This window comes from Hylobates moloch, unplaced genomic scaffold (genome assembly GCF_009828535.3).
Source record: "Hylobates moloch isolate HMO894 unplaced genomic scaffold, HMol_V3 SCAFFOLD_8, whole genome shotgun sequence".
Taxonomy (NCBI): Eukaryota; Metazoa; Chordata; class Mammalia; order Primates; family Hylobatidae; genus Hylobates; species Hylobates moloch.
Window position 1 is genome coordinate 19,392,298 of NW_026652283.1, and position 16,823 is coordinate 19,409,120.

The 16,823-nt window shown below is 34.5% G+C and overlaps 1 protein-coding gene across 6 annotated transcripts in view; it reads left to right on the plus strand.

The window, feature by feature from the left end:
- The first annotated feature begins 3,303 nt into the window (after positions 1-3,303).
- Positions 3,304-16,823, plus strand: part of SLCO1C1 (solute carrier organic anion transporter family member 1C1) — a 54,051-nt gene continuing 40,531 nt past the window's right edge. For 2 of the 6 annotated variants that reach the window (XM_032159778.2, XM_032159777.2), the window contains exons 1-5: positions 3,451-3,671; positions 3,795-3,866; positions 7,601-7,754; positions 9,372-9,513; positions 13,964-14,096. In XM_032159778.2, coding sequence (XP_032015669.1) covers positions 7,626-7,754; positions 9,372-9,513; positions 13,964-14,096 — 404 coding nt within the window. In that variant the 5' untranslated portion in view covers positions 3,451-3,671; positions 3,795-3,866; positions 7,601-7,625. Of the gene's footprint in view, positions 3,672-3,721; positions 3,867-7,600; positions 7,755-9,371; positions 9,514-13,963; positions 14,097-16,823 lie in introns of those variants that run through there. The other 4 variants (XM_032159775.1, XM_032159776.2, XM_032159779.2 and 1 more) reach the window with 4 other exon arrangements.

Sequence of the window (16,823 nt, forward strand, 5' to 3'; positions counted from 1 at the left end):
ATAATATTCTCTCATCCTTTTTTATTAGTTGGAATTCTATGAAGAGAAATTTGTCTTTACTCTGTAATAACTCTAAGGAAAGAATGGAATAGGAAAGCTAGGATAAACACACAATTTCTCCCTAAATACCACTAGTTTTAAATATATTAATATTTAAGTTGTGTTTAGAATTATTCCAAAGTGACCATGTGATGTTTTAATAGTGTTTTTAACTCATAAATTTTGTGATTTTATATGTTTCAACCATTACTATTTTATATGTTTCAACCATTACAATTATTCTTACTGATGCTCAAACTTTCCTATATTTGATTAGCAGCAACCTGTTCAGGCTGGCTTCTGAATCCTATTGGCACAATGTAGTCTTCAAGGCATCCTAGCTCTTATTTATGACAAGATATTCCAGGCCCATCTTGTATCTTTACACCTGGTATTAGTCACATATCAAGGATCCATGGTGCTTTTATTTATGGTGCTAGCTGCACTTATTGCTACTTAGTTGATCATTGTTTCTAGACCTTTTCAGTGGAGAGAGCTAATACACACACACATAGATATCTATATCTATATCTGTGTCTATATATCTCCTGTATATACGTATACATTTTTCCAGACCGAAAAACTCTTAACTCAAATTTTGGTATACAAAATATTCCCTAACCTCATTGGATCTTATATTATAGATTATATTTAAAGCCATGATATCAGATAAGGTCATTAAGGAAGTAAATATAGACAGCAAAGAAGATATTCCACAGACTGAATTTTGGAATATTCTAGCAATGAAGACTAAGAGCAAATGACCACTGAAGTAGGAGGAAAACCAGGGGTGTGTGATGAAACCAAGTGAATAAAATGTATCAAAAAGAAGGGCACATTAATGACATACAATTCTGCTAATACCTCAATTAAAATGAGGTCTGGATATTGATCACTGGATTTATAACTGTGAATGCCTTTAATGTTATTGATGAAAATATTTGCATTGGAGTGGTAAAGGCAAAACCTGATTAGAGTTGGTGAAAAATGAACTGGAGGCGAGGAAATATATACCAGGAATACGACTAAAGTTTGGGCTTAGAATCATGGACTGTAGGAGCAAGAAGGAAGACAGCTAATAGCAATGTACATTTGGGTACAGAGTAGATGTCATAAGGACAGAGTGTAATATTTCTCCCAATATTTCTGTTTTGTTAGTAAATTTCCTAGACAAGATCATCAGCTAATAATCAGGGTGCAGCCAGAAATGAAGATTTGAGAGAGGTAAAGTGATTGGGTCATTAAAAATATTACATCTAGCAATGCCTCTATGACTCAGTGAGTTTAGTGGTTATAAATATAAAATAAGCCCTAAGGGCATGTTACTGAGTTGTTCTTCAATCATTTAAAACAGTGCGGATGCAAATACTAAGGAGAAAGAAAGTGGATTTAACTGAGGTGAGGTTTGCCCGGGAAGATCAATAAATTGAAAGAGAAGCAGGAGAATTGAGGGTATACAGAAGGAAGTGATTAAAATAATTGCATGAAAAAATTCAAGTAAGGAAGAAAATGAAAATATGAGTGTCCTGGCTTGAATTGTGTCTCTCAAAAAGATATGAGGAAGTCCTAACTCCCGTACCTGTGAATGTCACCTTTTCTGAAAAGATAATCTTTGCAGACCTCATCAAGTTAAGATGAGGTCATGAGGGTGGTCCCCAGTCAAAGATGACTAGCGTCTTTTTAAGAACAGAAGACAGAGACATAAAGGGAGAAGATGGCCATGTGGTAACAGAAGCAGCTGTTGGAGTGATACACCTATAAAACAAGGAGTTCAGGCTGTCAGTAAACACCAGGAGGTGGAAGAGGAAAGGAGGATGCTTCCCTGCAGGTCTCAGAGGGAGCATGGCTCTGCTGACATCATGATTTTTTATTTCTGGCCTCCAAAAGTGTGAGACAGTAAGGTTCTGTTTTAGGTCACTCAGCTTGTGGTACTTTGTTACTGCAGTCTTAGGAAATGCATTCATTTATATGTTTTCTGTGGTTAATTTAACACCACAATGGCAGAGGTGAGTGGTTGTGATAGAGATTGCATGGTCCTACAAAACCTAAAATATTTATTATTTGTCCCTTTATAGAAGTTTGTTAACTCCCTGGTCTAGAGTTTGGAAATGGGAATGAAAGGCTGAAGTAGGCTACAATCCAATGCAAGGTTGCACATAAGAAGCTCTGAATAAGTGTAAAAATTATGTGCATTCAAAACAGTAACATTAACTGTGGACTCTGGAAATAAGAAAAGGAATCGTGTTGGAGAGTGAAACTGAGCCAGTTGGGAATAGACCAAATTACATTCTCAGGGGAGAATTTCATTTCTTGGTGAGGAAAATTATGCCCTTTGGGCTGGTAAATACTATCTCCTCTTTAATAAAACAGTGGCTTGGCCAGCTGTTAGACACTGAGAAGTCTAGACTAACACTCAGTGTATTCGGATGTTTGCTCACTATTTCTGATGGAAAAGTCTGGTTTGATTGTTAAAGTAAAATATTTGGCCTTTCAGAGTGTGAAAACACCATTGCTTCTTTGCAAGGTTTAAGATAAACCCATTTTTCTTGCATTTTCTTTTCTTTCTTTTGTAGTAAAATGTGCTTGAATAATATTGATTAACTATCCTGACCATTATGTGAACTAAATATATCTATATATATAAAATGATGATACCTTCCACTCATCTATTTGCGACGTGCTTTTGAATACATTATATAATTTAATCCTTAAAATAGCCCTATAAATCTGTTTTTTTTTTTAAACAAAAAAATTCTGCTTTACAAAGGAAGAAGTTGAGACTCAGTAAAATTAAGTGACCATCCCAGAGTCTCAGCCACTTAAGAATAGGGTGAATCTTGGATAATTCTGGTAGCAAATTTATTTCTTGGTAGAAAACAAATGCAAAGTGATACTGCTTAAGATCCTCTAAAGTTTTTCTCTTGGAAAAAGAATTTATTAGAATTGTGGACTTTCTCAGTGCAAGGATTTATTTATCCTTGGAATTAGGCAGAATAAACAATTGAATGCCAAAAATTCAATGTGGTTCTTTTCTGTTTTCAAAACTTATAGAAATTGTAAATATGAGCAACTGATCATGTCTCTGAGAATTAACTCTTTCTGTAGAGCGCTGCGGAGCTTTGATCGTGACCTGATACTTGGTTCTTAAAGATTCTAGAATACCAATGGAAAAGAAAACGTAGCAAATTAGCCCAAGAACCGTTAAAGACAAAACAAAACAAACCAAAACAAAAACAAACAAAGAAAACACAAGGGTCCCAGTGATGTTCCGAAGGAATAGTTGGCTTAAAAACTTTCTGGAAGGAGGAGGGGTCTCTGTTATAAACTTCCGCCCTCCTCTGGCTTCTGTTCCCTTACCCTCTGCCCCCTGCGGAGTTGTGTTTTCTGGGAATCAGCAAGTAAGATCACAAGTGGTCTTTTCTTTTATTCACTCTCTCCCATAAAGAAAGCTTTATCACGTGTGGCCTTAAACTTGCAGCAAATTGCAAAGAAATGGCTCAAAAGCTTCAGCTCTTTCTGTGCCCTGGGAGCTGAGATGCACGTCAGTGGCCTTGCCAGCGTGGCCAATTCTCTGCTGACTGCCAGAAAAAAGAGGCCAGGAAGAAAGAGGAAAGAGAAGAGATCGCTCAGGGGTGAGACCATGCCCTTCATCTTTTCTTTTCCCTAATCTGCTCTGCTTGTGTCCACCCATGCTCTCCCCACCTGGCAAAATTGTTCAAAATTGCTGTGGCATTTACCTCAGTTTCCTCTTTCAGTCTGTGGTGTGTGGTCCATCGTCTCGCTGAGCACATTGAAAGGAACTGACTATCTTTGATCTCTACCTCCAGGTAGGACTTGGTTCTCTCATTTTATATTTTGTGACTAATACATCAGATTCTTATGGGAGATTAACCCTCAATTTCTGTGCGATTTATGTTTTATCCATAAAAATTATCAATGAAAGGTGATGATCCCCTCGTTAGTCTGAGGAAAATAGGAGACAAGATTGGTTAAAGAAATCAGATAAACTCAAATTTGAGTTCAAATTTTGAGTCTCATGCTTTCAAGTTGTTTAGCTTTTGACAAGTCACTTAATTGCTTTGGGCCATCTAATTTAAAAAATGGAATTCTAATACTATGCTTGTTGGGTTTTTTTAAGGATTAGAAAAAGTACATACATCACCCAACACAAAAATAGTACTTATTAAATCTGAATCTGACACAAATTTGTATTGGGTGGGAAATTAGTTTCTAAACAACACACACTTCTCTCCAGCAAGTACCATGAGGGTATTTTTTAGCTTGTCTGAAGGGAGGCATCCTGGTGTCCAGAAGTCAAGCCAGGACAGAGGTTTTCCTCACGGGAGATGGCCAAGAGAAGAGAGGGAGGAGCGTGGTTGCCTTAGGACTTTCTCTGTGGCAGTCCTTGGGGACTGATTGCTGGACAGAGTCCGAGTCAGTTGCAGAGCAGAGGGGTTGAGTACATCTGTGGGATCTAACTACAACCTTCCTAAGCCACTTGTTCTCTACATTTAAAATCTGGAGGGCTGATTGTGAAACTCATGAGGACTGATTATTCAATGTTTTTGAACCAAAGGGAGAGAAACTGCTTGGCTTGTTTTTCTTTGGCCTCCAGAATAAATTATGCTCCAAACCCAGGGTATTGGATGAAAACTGTCGTATGTCTTTTCCTGGAAGAATCTATTCAAGTGGCCAGAGATCAATTAAGGATTTGCCAAATGCAAATAATTCTGAATAACTGTGTACTCTTGCTCTACTTCTGCAGTTGCAAATGAAGAGAGAGAGCCTGCAAGCCCCAAGGATCTTTCCATTCATGTCATTAAGCTTCCTTCCCTCTCTTTTTACAGGGGATGAACTGTAGCCTCCTTGGAACATACTACACTTGCAATAATTTGCACATTAGCCATCAAGACACTTCAGTAAAGCTATGCAGTGCCAATAGTTTAAGCTGGATACTATTTTGCCCTAACACAAAGTGAACTAAGATGACTATATTTATCTATCGTTATCACTTTTGAATTTCAGTTACAGTGATTTTTGTGTCAACACCTCCACATATTAGATAACTTAAAATGTGCTATAGTATCTCAAGTTTTTCAGTAGTGTTTTTAACATAATTATTTTTTCTCTTTGGCATTAGCATTCTAGATGTAACACTTTGGATCTTTTAAAGATAAATTTCGGATAAATGATAGCAAATTTTATTATTAAACAATTTATTTGTATTTTCTGGTCACTGGCTTTAATATTACGACTGATGAGAAATAATATGATATCTGAATCCCCAAAAACAGAAGGCCAATTTGAATTATATAATTTAATCCTTTGAAGAAGATTACAATTTAAGCCATAAATTTAATAATTATCCATTTCTTATTTTAAAACCTTTCTGGTTTGTATATCTCTTGCGTGGCAATATTTTTACTCATAGTTTTGTTGTAAAGATACTTATTTAACATTGTATAACTCTGCGTTTCCCAAACCCTCTTTTCCTTGTCCTGGCAAAATATTGTTCTAGAAAAGTAGTCCTAGTGACTCAGTAGATATAGGAAGTTGGCTGTTGGTATCAGATACTGGTAAGGAAGAATCTCTATATTCTTCATTTCTTACACTTTGCTTTTTAAATCAGTAATAGATGTTGAATTTTATCAACTGATGTTTTTCATGTACTGAAATTCTATTTTTTATTTTGACTTATCCATGTAGTAATTTAGGTGAATAAATTTCCTGTAATTAACCAATTGTTGCATCTTTCAGAATAATTCTAATCATAGAGCAAGAGTTAATTTGGATTTGCTAGCATTTACTTAGAATTTTTATAATCTATGGGCTTGATCTGAAGTTTTCCTTTCTGTGCTATCTTTGTGCTGTTTTGTTACCAAGATAATTTTAGTTTTGTCAAACTAATGGAGACAATGATTATCTGTTTCCATTATCAACTATCTTTCCTCAAAGAATATCCCTTAATAAAGTACTTCTGGTGCATCATCTATCCTTAGTATCTTTGTTTAGGGAGTAGTTTCAGAGTATTTTTGATAATGTCTTTCTTGGCTATTTTCTCTTCTGGTTTTTATCAATATAGGTAATGAATATTTGCTAGAAATTTATCCATTAAGTCAAGATATTAAACTTACTTCAACATTCGATGCATCTTTTTATGTTTTATATTCCTAAATATCTGTGTTTTATCTCATTAATATTATGTATTTGTATCTGTTTTTTGTCTTGATTAACACTATTAGCTCTTTGTTTTATTGTTTTTAAATTTTTCTGTTTCACTCACTCTTTTTCAATTAAAAAAGTAAAGTTGTGCATGCTTATAAAATGAATCCAAAAGTCTAATAATAATTTTTTTGAAACCGACCCTTGTCTCATCCTTTCTTTACTCAATTCCCACTCCCTGGAGGAATCCACTTAACTTTTAAATTGTTGAAGTCCTCTGATGTTTTAACTTCATATTATTAATGCAAAGCAAATCGTTTAAACTACTATTACTTGATTTTTCAGTTTGAGAAAGTATGAATTGAAATGATGAAGGATGAGCTTTAGTGAACACAAAACAAGCATTGCATAAAGTCAAGGTGATATACTCATAGTCAGAATAGACTTCTGCCACAATACATGAAATTTGACTCCTAACATTATTCCTTTAGGAATAACATTATTCCACTCCTATTATGTGGATATAGAAGTTCTCTGTTAATGTACAATTGGGACATCTGATAATATTAGGGAGATTGAGAAATTACTTTGTTGAATTCTTTGATTTAGGTTAGATTATCAGGCAGGCACTGAGCCATGTGGAATCCTAAAGAAGTAGGGGCACAGGATATGTAAATATTGATGTGAACAGGAAGAAAATAGGTTCAGTGTGTGATCCTGTCCTGTGAGGGGCGGTGGGAAATTAAGCATGGGAAGCAAGGCTGTCTTTTTTACTTTAAGGCTGATCAAAGACGGTTCTTTCACCTGAATTAAATCTAAGGCACAAATCATGTTGCTCCTTTATTTGTCAAACAAAAACAATACACAAATTGGACCTCTTCTTTTTTGTCATATTTTAAGGCTCACATTGGGTGCTACAGGAATCATAAGGTGGTACAGGGACCCATAATGAATGTAAAACTTCTATTTGTTTTGCTAAAAAGATAGATTTAAAGGCTTTAAAGACTTTATTCTAATGAATCAATACTCAAATAGTTGAATTCCTCTTCTTCCTTTCCTGCTTGCTCCTAGTTTAAACTGGCAAGACCACAAAGTTAGCAAAATTCTGCCTCATTATTTATTCCAAAGGCAACACTTAAATTTATTCTTTGCCATAATGAGGCTTAAACTGGACGGATTGAGAAAGAATGCTGGCTACAGAGTTCCAATAGCAGGATTAGTTAATCAGATATCCTGGTTGATTTTAATTGAAAACATTTGCCAACTTACTGTGACAACAAAAGGTAGATTCACTTTAAACTGGGTCTATAGAATTGTGGTATACTGCTGAATAAAAAAAATTTAATAAATTGTGTAGTATTTGTTTATTTATTTTTACTTTAAAAACTAACTTTGACAGATCAGAGTCAAGGAATGTGTTTATAATGGACACTTCATCCAAAGAAAATATCCAGTTATTCTGCAAAACTTCAGTGCAACCTGTTGGAAGGCCTTCTTTCAAAACAGAATATCCCTCCTCAGAGGAAAAGCAACCATGCTGTGGTGAACTAAAGGTAGAGCAACCAAGAAGTAAATACTGTTGATGCTCTTAGTTTTCTGTCCAGATATCTTCTATATAATGAAGTTAGAATGAGAATTGTTTTCTCCTTTTAAAAAAAAAAAAATGATCTTAGATGCAATTTACTAAAACCACACCTTGCCAGGCGGTGCAAGCAATCTCTACCTGACCATGTGGGTTAAATTACTTTCCTGGGCTCATTTAAATGCCCCCCCCCAACAGAAAAGAGAGAAATAGTAGAAACTAGTATTTATTGAACTTCTGCCATGTGCCAGATATTAAGCCAAGCACAGATATAACATTTAATCTGTGAAACATCACATTACTCCCATTTTGCAAATAAAAATGGGAATAATGTTACAGAGTTAGGAGAAGAGTTGCTTTTTTTTTTTTTTAGGATTGTTGTATCAAACAATAGTTTTATTTTTAGTTTTTTGAGGAACCTCCATACTATTATATTTTCCAAAGAGACTACATCAACTTATGTAACCACTAACCATGTAGAAAGATTCTCTTTTCTTTACATTCTAACCAGTTTTTATTTTTTGTTATTATAGCCAATGGATGTGAAGTGATATGTCATAAAGATTTTTCTTTGCATCTCCATAATGACTAGTGATGTTCAGCACCTTTTTCATATATCTGTTGGCCATGCCTTCTTTTAAGTAATGTCTGTTTAGATTATTTGCCCATTGTTAAAATCATGCTATTTTTCCTTGCTATTTAGTGATAGAAGTTTCTTTTTTTAAATTATTTTTTAATTATTATACTTTAAGTTCTAGGGTACATGTGCACACGTGCAGGTTTGTTACATATGTATACATGTGCCATGTTGGTGTGCTGCCCCCGTTAACTCATCATTTACATTAGGTATATCTCCTAATGCTATCCCTCCCCCCTCTCCCAAACCCCTGAGAAGAGTTGTTTTTTAAGTGATGCTTTGTGTGCTCCTATTCTTTCTTTATACAAATATTCACTCAACAAATCTGCTTTTTTCATATAAATGCTAACCTTCCCTATGAATGTTCTATCACAGACCCATGTCTATCAAAATATGTAAGCTAGATATCAAAGACATGTTTTCCATTGAGAAAAATATTTGACTATGAATTTAATACATATAAACATAAACACAAGGAATAATAGTTGCACTTTTTCAGTCTGTACATTATGTTCCCTGCTGGTGCATGCACCACCCTGTGAAATACATATTCCCAAGTGCTGGACTTGTTATAGGATGTCAAGTGTTTGGCTTATGGTTTCATTTACTTTCTTACCAATAAATGTCTCACCATACACTGACTCTTCAATGTAAGACTCCTTTGAGTGTCCCTCTGGAGCAGAGTGGAAGAAGACAAAAGATAATTCAATACACATTTCGCATAAAAACCAAATATATATTTTAAATTCCAAGAGAATTTGAACTTTTGAAAATTTACATGTGCTTAAGGCTGACGGAACCTCGAACAGTGTTTGAATTAAAGTTTCAGTGATAATAAAGTTGATATTATACATTGTTCTTTGTTGTTTGTTTTGTATTTGTCTATTTACTTAGTTTCCAATTGTGTGTCAAGCTGGAGTCAGACTAAGTGTGACCTGTCATATTTTCCAGGTGTTCTTGTGTGCCTTGTCTTTTGTTTACTTTGCCAAAGCATTGGCAGAAGGCTATCTGAAGAGCACCATCACTCAGATAGAGAGAAGGTTTGATATCCCTTCTTCACTGGTGGGAGTTATTGATGGTAGTTTTGAAATTGGTAGGTATTACAGATGCCTGACTTTAATTTTAAGCCCATGATCTTCTAGGTGTGGCTAAAGAACACCTTCTGCATTCTGTTGTCTGCTGGGATCGGACTCTATTCATAAAATCTTTTTTTTTTTTTTTGGACAGAATTTGCCATGATCTTATTCGACAGGAGAGGCAATTTTCTCAGAGCAATCAACAGTAAATTTTTCCCCCCAGGTGTTCGGTATTGTATAGTTCACACAATTCAGAGTTCTACATCAGAGTAGGTGACTTTCTTGGAGGAGAGGGTGAGATGCTAATTGGTATTTTGAGTTATAAATATGTAGAAGTGTCTTTACAGAAGAACAATACACCCTGGGAGCCCTGTGATTCAATTTTAGAGATGTGGAATAATCCAAACGCGCTCTACAAGAATTTACTGCAATGATGAAAGAAGTTACATCATAAAAGGGATTTTTCCACCCAGTGGCCTAGAAAGAAGAATAAAGGGATTCTATTACCAAGAACACGAGATCAGAGCAGTCAATAAAAATTCAAATCTCAGGTGTCTTTGGTTAGCAATTGACTATAGACTCCTTCTTAGAAATTAAAAAGATCGAGTAATTTGAGTCACTGTTTTAGAAGTAATTTAAAGAGGATAATCCTAGTTAGTCTGCTTCCTGAACTGATAAACTAAAAGGCTTTCATTTTTTGTTGAAGTAAACAAAATAGTACCCTCTCTGGTCCTTAAGGCTTGTTTAGATTCAGATATATGCTATAGTAAAACCTCTAACTGCTCCAATTTTAGCTTTACCTGGTGAACTTTCGGAAAAGTGAATAAATATTTTTCAACCCTTTAACAATTTCTTTCTTTTCGTACATACTCTGTGTTTTGGTTCTTACTCTGAATATCACAGAAAAAATAAAATGAATAAGTAACCTTTTGCCTTAAGGCATTTGCTTCCCAAAGTCATCTTTTGTCATCCTTCCAGAATGACATTTCTTAGTGCCAAATTTTAATGTCCACACAAATAACTGGGCAATATTTTAAAAATCTTTTTTAAAACCTGAATCGGTAGGAACAGGATAAAATTCTGCATTTCTAATAATAATTATAAATGATGCTGATGCTTCTAGTCAGTAGATCACATTTTGTGCAGCAGGTTTCCAAAACATCTGATCACATCAATCTTTTATGTAATTTGCTTAGATTGGCCCGGATGGTTGATTTATTCCTTGAGCCCTGTTCTACTGATGGCCCTGCACTAAGGGCCAAAGAGAATCAAGGTAAAGGGTGACACATTATATCACGAGAGAAAACAAGGAGAAAGAGGTAACTGGTGCAGATAAAAGAATAGAGCAGATATGAGCCGGCAAAACATTATATATCATGATGTTTTGATGTTTTTCTCACTCTAGATTATTATATAAAAATACTTTAGAGCTGAAGAGGCATAGAAATGATTTGGTCCAAAGTTTTGTTTGGGCTCTCAGGTCCCGACGCAACTTGAGAGACAAAATTTATATTTGATAGAGTATACTAAGTTTTCACAGGAAGTAGCAGAAAACCATGACTCTAAATTCACATTAATTCTTCCAGACCATTCTAGGTATATAAATTATTTATTGGATTAGTTGCCTTAAAATGGCTTAAAAGTTCTCTTGCTTCCATTGAAAACCTTTATCCCAAACATCACAGGTTTGCCCTATTTGAATTACATAAATTTCCAGACAAATGACTTTGCTGAACATAATCTTAATTTACTTCTTTTGCCTCTTTTCGCATTCCTTCCTTTCAAGATTCTAGAACAAATATCATCCTCCATCTTTATGTTATTTGTATGTGGCAACTTTGTTGAAATTTTATTAGTTTTAGTTGATTTTCCATGGAAACTGTAGAGTTTTCTGGACAAATTGTCTAAAACAAAATATAATTTCGTATCTTTCTTTGCAACTCTTAGATTTTTTTGTTGTTATTACCTTATTACATTAGCCTCAGTACTGTGTTGAAGAGAAGCATTTACAATGGACATCTTTCTCTTGTGTTTGACCTTGATGCAAATACTTTTATAATTTTAGTATTGAGCAATATGCTTGCTTTGTGGTTTTGATAGATACACTTTAAAAGCTGGTTTGCTCAGATTTGTTTTTTCCTAACATAAATGAATGGTTAATTTTATTTAGTACTTTTACGGTGTCTATTAAGTTAACCATGGAATTATTCCCCTTCCATTTGTTATACAGTGATTTAATTAATAATTTATTTTTACTTGATGGTACTCTTGTACTACTATAATGAACTCTGCTTGGTTGGGATATTTTTATTTGTATATACTATTCAGTTTGCTAATATTTTGTTTAGGATTTTTACATCTATCTTCATAACCAAGTTTGGGCTCTAATTGTCTTTTCTTATATTGTCTTTGTCCAGTTTTGGTTTTAAGAAAATAGTAGTCTTACAAGATGAATTGAGTAGCTTTCTTTTTTTTCTGTTATCTAAGTGTGTGTGTGTGTGTGTGTGTGTGTGCATAGACAGACAGAAAAAGAAGAAAGCAAGAATATGTTAAAGTTTGGTAAGACATATTTCTAAAACTTTCTGTACCTGTTTTTTTTTGTGAGGCTAATGATGGTAGATATGGAAGAATTTTTATATCCAATTTCATTTTTTAAAGATTTTGTGTCATCATTTATATTCCAAGTGTATCTCCAGAGAATTCAGAAAGGATAGTAAGGAAGCAAAAACTTTGATAGATACAGTATATATGTGATATATAGATATATATACCTATATTACAGATACTGAACTCATATTGTCTTGTGTATGACATGCCCATTAATGTAACACAGAAATAGCTTGTAAACAGGAGTCCTTTATTGTGTAGTATTGGTGGAGTGTAGGTGAGAATAGGAGAGAATTGCCTATAAAGTGAATGTCAGGTTTCATTTTATGACGGTTTGCTTATTGTGGTACATTAACAAACATATAGATAGAATTATCAAAATAATATGATATACAATGTCCTCTACTAAATACTTAAATTTCAAATGAGAAATCTTGTGCTCAATTATTAGTTTTTTAATATGAACATTAAGAAGAGCTTAATTCTTCTTGGAGCCATAAAGATTACGACCACTGTGCAAGTCATGTTTCTCACTATCATTCTTATTATCCTCAAGCCCACAAAAATTACTGCTTTATTTCCAGTTTACTAAAGCTGGCAATGTGAGTGAACAGGAGTAAATTAGATGATTGCTTACAGATGTAGGGAAACATGCTTTCGCTCAAAAATTGGAAATGAGGAGAACTTCAAAGCAAGGCCACCCATTAGCCATCACCATCAATTGCTGGGAAATTGTTAAGATCTTACTCTATTTAGCATGGTACATCTTGAAAACTAAATATCTCAAATATAGCTAAAGCTTTAAAGCCCCTTGAAGTCTAAAACCCTAAACAATGTTTATCAAAGCATGTTCTAGGAATCATCTCCATCAACACACTTGAGTTAGTATTAGAAATGCAGATTTCTCGGCCTGACCTCAGATCCATGGAATCAGAAATGTTTGGTACTTGCCAAGAATCTGCATTTTTAACAAGTTTCCATTTTCTTAACCATTTCCTTTCAGTATTTTTATGCACAGCAAAGCATGAGAAATATTATTTGAAACATGTTTAATCACTTATCACCATCATCAACTAAAAGTAATGTGTCACATGCTTCATTAGAGACATTTTAGACAACCATAATTTCTACTTTCAAAAAAACTCAATATTTTTGAACCATTTTTCACAAAAGAGATAAATGGGCACATTTTATAGAGATTTTGTATTTCATAAAATTTGCTTTATAGGCATATGTTGAGGTTATATAATTGATGTATACCTGAAGTCGCCTATGTGGAATAATTTTTATTTCTATTTTGAGTCTTAATCTTTTTGTACAAAGTTTATTAACAAATCATAAAGTATCATTTGTGTAAATGTGTTTCATCATTTTATTTCATTTAAAGTGAAGTACAGTTGTGTTTAATTTTTCTATAAAGGATATCAGCTAAATAATTTGTAATGTGTAGTCCATGAGCAATTAGAACACTAATAGAAGTTTTCACAGAAATTTTAATGAATAAAGAAAAAATAAGAAGTTTACTTCAAAATTACTAAAAAATATTTAAGAGAGAAGCTAAAGGGAGCCTTCTACAATTTGACTTACTGATAAAATATTTTATAAGGACAAATAATTAGGTTGGGTGAAGTGAGCTAGAAGGATTGAATTAAAATATTTAGATAAAGGGATGAGGTGATTGAAGTAATGAACATGAGAATTTCAAGGGTCAACTCAGATTAAAGGAAAAAAATTAAATGATGCAGAGATGGCTTAGTTAAAAGAAAACATTGCTTCGTCTGCTGTACACATTCATTCAGTCATGCTGTTGACTTCTTTCTAAGTTCTCTAATTTATGATATTTTATTCTTTTCCTCAAAGGGAATCTCTTAGTTATAACATTTGTTAGCTACTTTGGAGCCAAACTTCACAGGCCAAAAATAATTGGAGCAGGGTGTGTAATCATGGGAGTTGGAACATTGCTCATTGCAATGCCTCAGTTCTTCATGGAGCAGTAAGTCTAAAGCAATCATCTTTTCCTTGCCTTTCCAAACAACTGCATTTCTCCCTTTTATGATGACTATTAATTATGCAAATTTAAGCTTAACCCATGATAACTTTGTCTTACTTTTATTACATTCTCCTTGGATAAAATTTCAGAACAATTTTATAACTTTTCTTCTGACAATAAACTATAAAAAATTGATAGATTACTGTATATTGATATCAACAAGATTAAAGAAAGATTTTACCTACTATGTTTTGAGTCAAATGCTTTAATTTAGCTGTAGAGGCAAAATATATAACTGAAAATAAATTAACATGTGGTAAATGTCAAATAGGTAATTAATAAACACTGCAGACAATAAATTCTGGATTACAGAACACTGGCTGCTAGACAATTAACTCAGGGATATATTATCAACTCAAACAAGTATTCAATGTCCATAGAGTATCTCTTAGACCTTTATCAATGGAAGCGGGGTGTCTGTATCCTCTAACCCTAAAGTCTACTTTTGGTACTTTTGTTAATACATGCACATGACTTTAGTAGTTCCAAAGATTTTTACCTATGTCATTTTTACCCTTATAGCAACCTGTGGGGTAGAAGAACAGAGTTTATCTTTTTTACTTTAGAGCTAAGGACCGGACCCCATGACTTGGAAAGTTTGATGACTTTTGTAAATTTAGGTGTCTTGTAATTATGGAACCAGAACCCTAAAACAGGTCAGCTGACTTCTCAGGCAGCAGCCTTCATACATATCCACGTCACTGTCCTTCTCTGTGTTTATCTATTGCTGATAAAAGAAATGACTACCAGGCCGGGCGCGGTGGCTCACGCTTGTAATCCCAGCACTTTGGGAGGCCGAGGCGGGCGGATCACGAGGTCAGGAGATCGAGACCACGGTGAAACCCCATCTCTACTAAAAAAAATACCAAAAAATTAGCCGGGCGTGGTGGCGGGCGCCTGTAGTCCCAGCTACTCGGAGAGGCTGAGGCAGGAGAACGGCGTGAACCCGGGAGGCGGAGCTTGCAGTGAGCCGAGATCGCGCCACTGCACTCCAGCCTGGGTGATAGAGCAAGACTCCGTCTCAAAAAAAAAAAAAAAAAAAAAAAGAAATGACTACCAAAAGGTTTCAGAGTAAGAGAAGATTTTAGAAAATTATATTTCAAGTGATACTTTATTGTCCACTCTAGATCATTGTATCAGGACAGTTTAGAGCTGGAGAGACTTAGGAATGATCTAGTCTGAACTTTTTCTTGAATTTCTAGACCACTTATGTAAGTATAGTCAGATTTTGACCTCCCTGGCCAATCTATCAAGGTAGGGCTCAGAATTCTCTGAGTGGGAGCTTTTCTACCCATTTCGATGAATTCCTGGGACCCTAAATTTTTACTTGGTGGGAGTTCTGTGGTTTGGGCACTTCTGCCTGCTCTTTGGACAACGTCCTTCTATAGGTCAGAAGTTTCCTTGATCATTGAGATTCTATAAAAATGTTAGGTATGTTCAGCCTGTAGAAAGAATGGAAAGGAGAAGAATGAGAAAATGGGTCTCCAACCTGCCTACTCCCTGCCTGATCTTTAGTTGTGTTGCTGTTATCTGTTGATTCATTGAGCTTCCATGTGACAGTTTGCTTAGGGGAAAAAGCAGTTCCACTACTGAAAAAATTAAAAATGTGAAAGTAGTCACATAGGATAGATAAATCCATTACACCAGACTTAAATCACTCTGCAGTGGATTAATAGCTCTTCTAAGAGACAATGGCTACACTACTTAATTTTTCTAGGTCTCAGTTCCTGCATCTTAAAACAGGTATTAAAAATAATTCCTAGCTGATAATGCCATTGCAAATATTAAGTGAGATAACACAGGTAAAATGCTTATCAAGGTTACCAACCTAACTAGTAGCTATGTCATCATTGTTGGGTGTTATCAATCCTTTTGGCTAATTAAGCCACCTGGTTTTAACCAGCAATGGTTTTGTCTTAAAGCTGCTGTATACAGATGAATAATTTTATTACTTTAAGTTAGTGACAAATATCGAATACCCATATAAGAAAGTCAGAGAAAAAAATGTATTAAAAAGAAGGTCAGACAACCAGACAGGCTAGTGTTGACAAAGGATATCAAAGGGACAGAGACAGATTCTTATCCAACATTTTTGACATGCTAGAGGATATATTTGTTTATTATTTAATATATTTGCCAGGTACAATGCCAGGTAAAGGAGCTATTTCTGTGAGAAAACAAAATAGAACAAAAACACACCAATTCTTCCTTCATGAATCTTGCTCTCTTTCCATCTTTACACAACATTAGTAACTAATTGGGTACTTATCCAAAATATGATTTTCGTTCTCTAAGAGATAACTGTGCTCTGTCTCCTTTGCAGAAATATCCTTGATGTCCAACAAAAGCAATTAATCATGGATAGCAACTATTGAGGGCCTATTCCTAATAGGCTGTTTAGTTTTATGTATTAGCTCATTTAACTCATTAATTAAGCAAGTGTATATATATTTGTGATATATTCATATATATATAATTTTTCTAGGCAGTAAAGACAGAGTAGTCACAAAATAATCTCTGCCTTCATAGATCTTCTGAGGAGGAGACAGAAAATAAACAGATAAATACAGTATGTCAGAGAATGTTAAGAGCTATAGAGAAAAATAACCCAGTAAAGACACATAAGGAGTATGTGTGGTGGGTTGGGGGTGGTTGCAGTGTCAAGTAGGG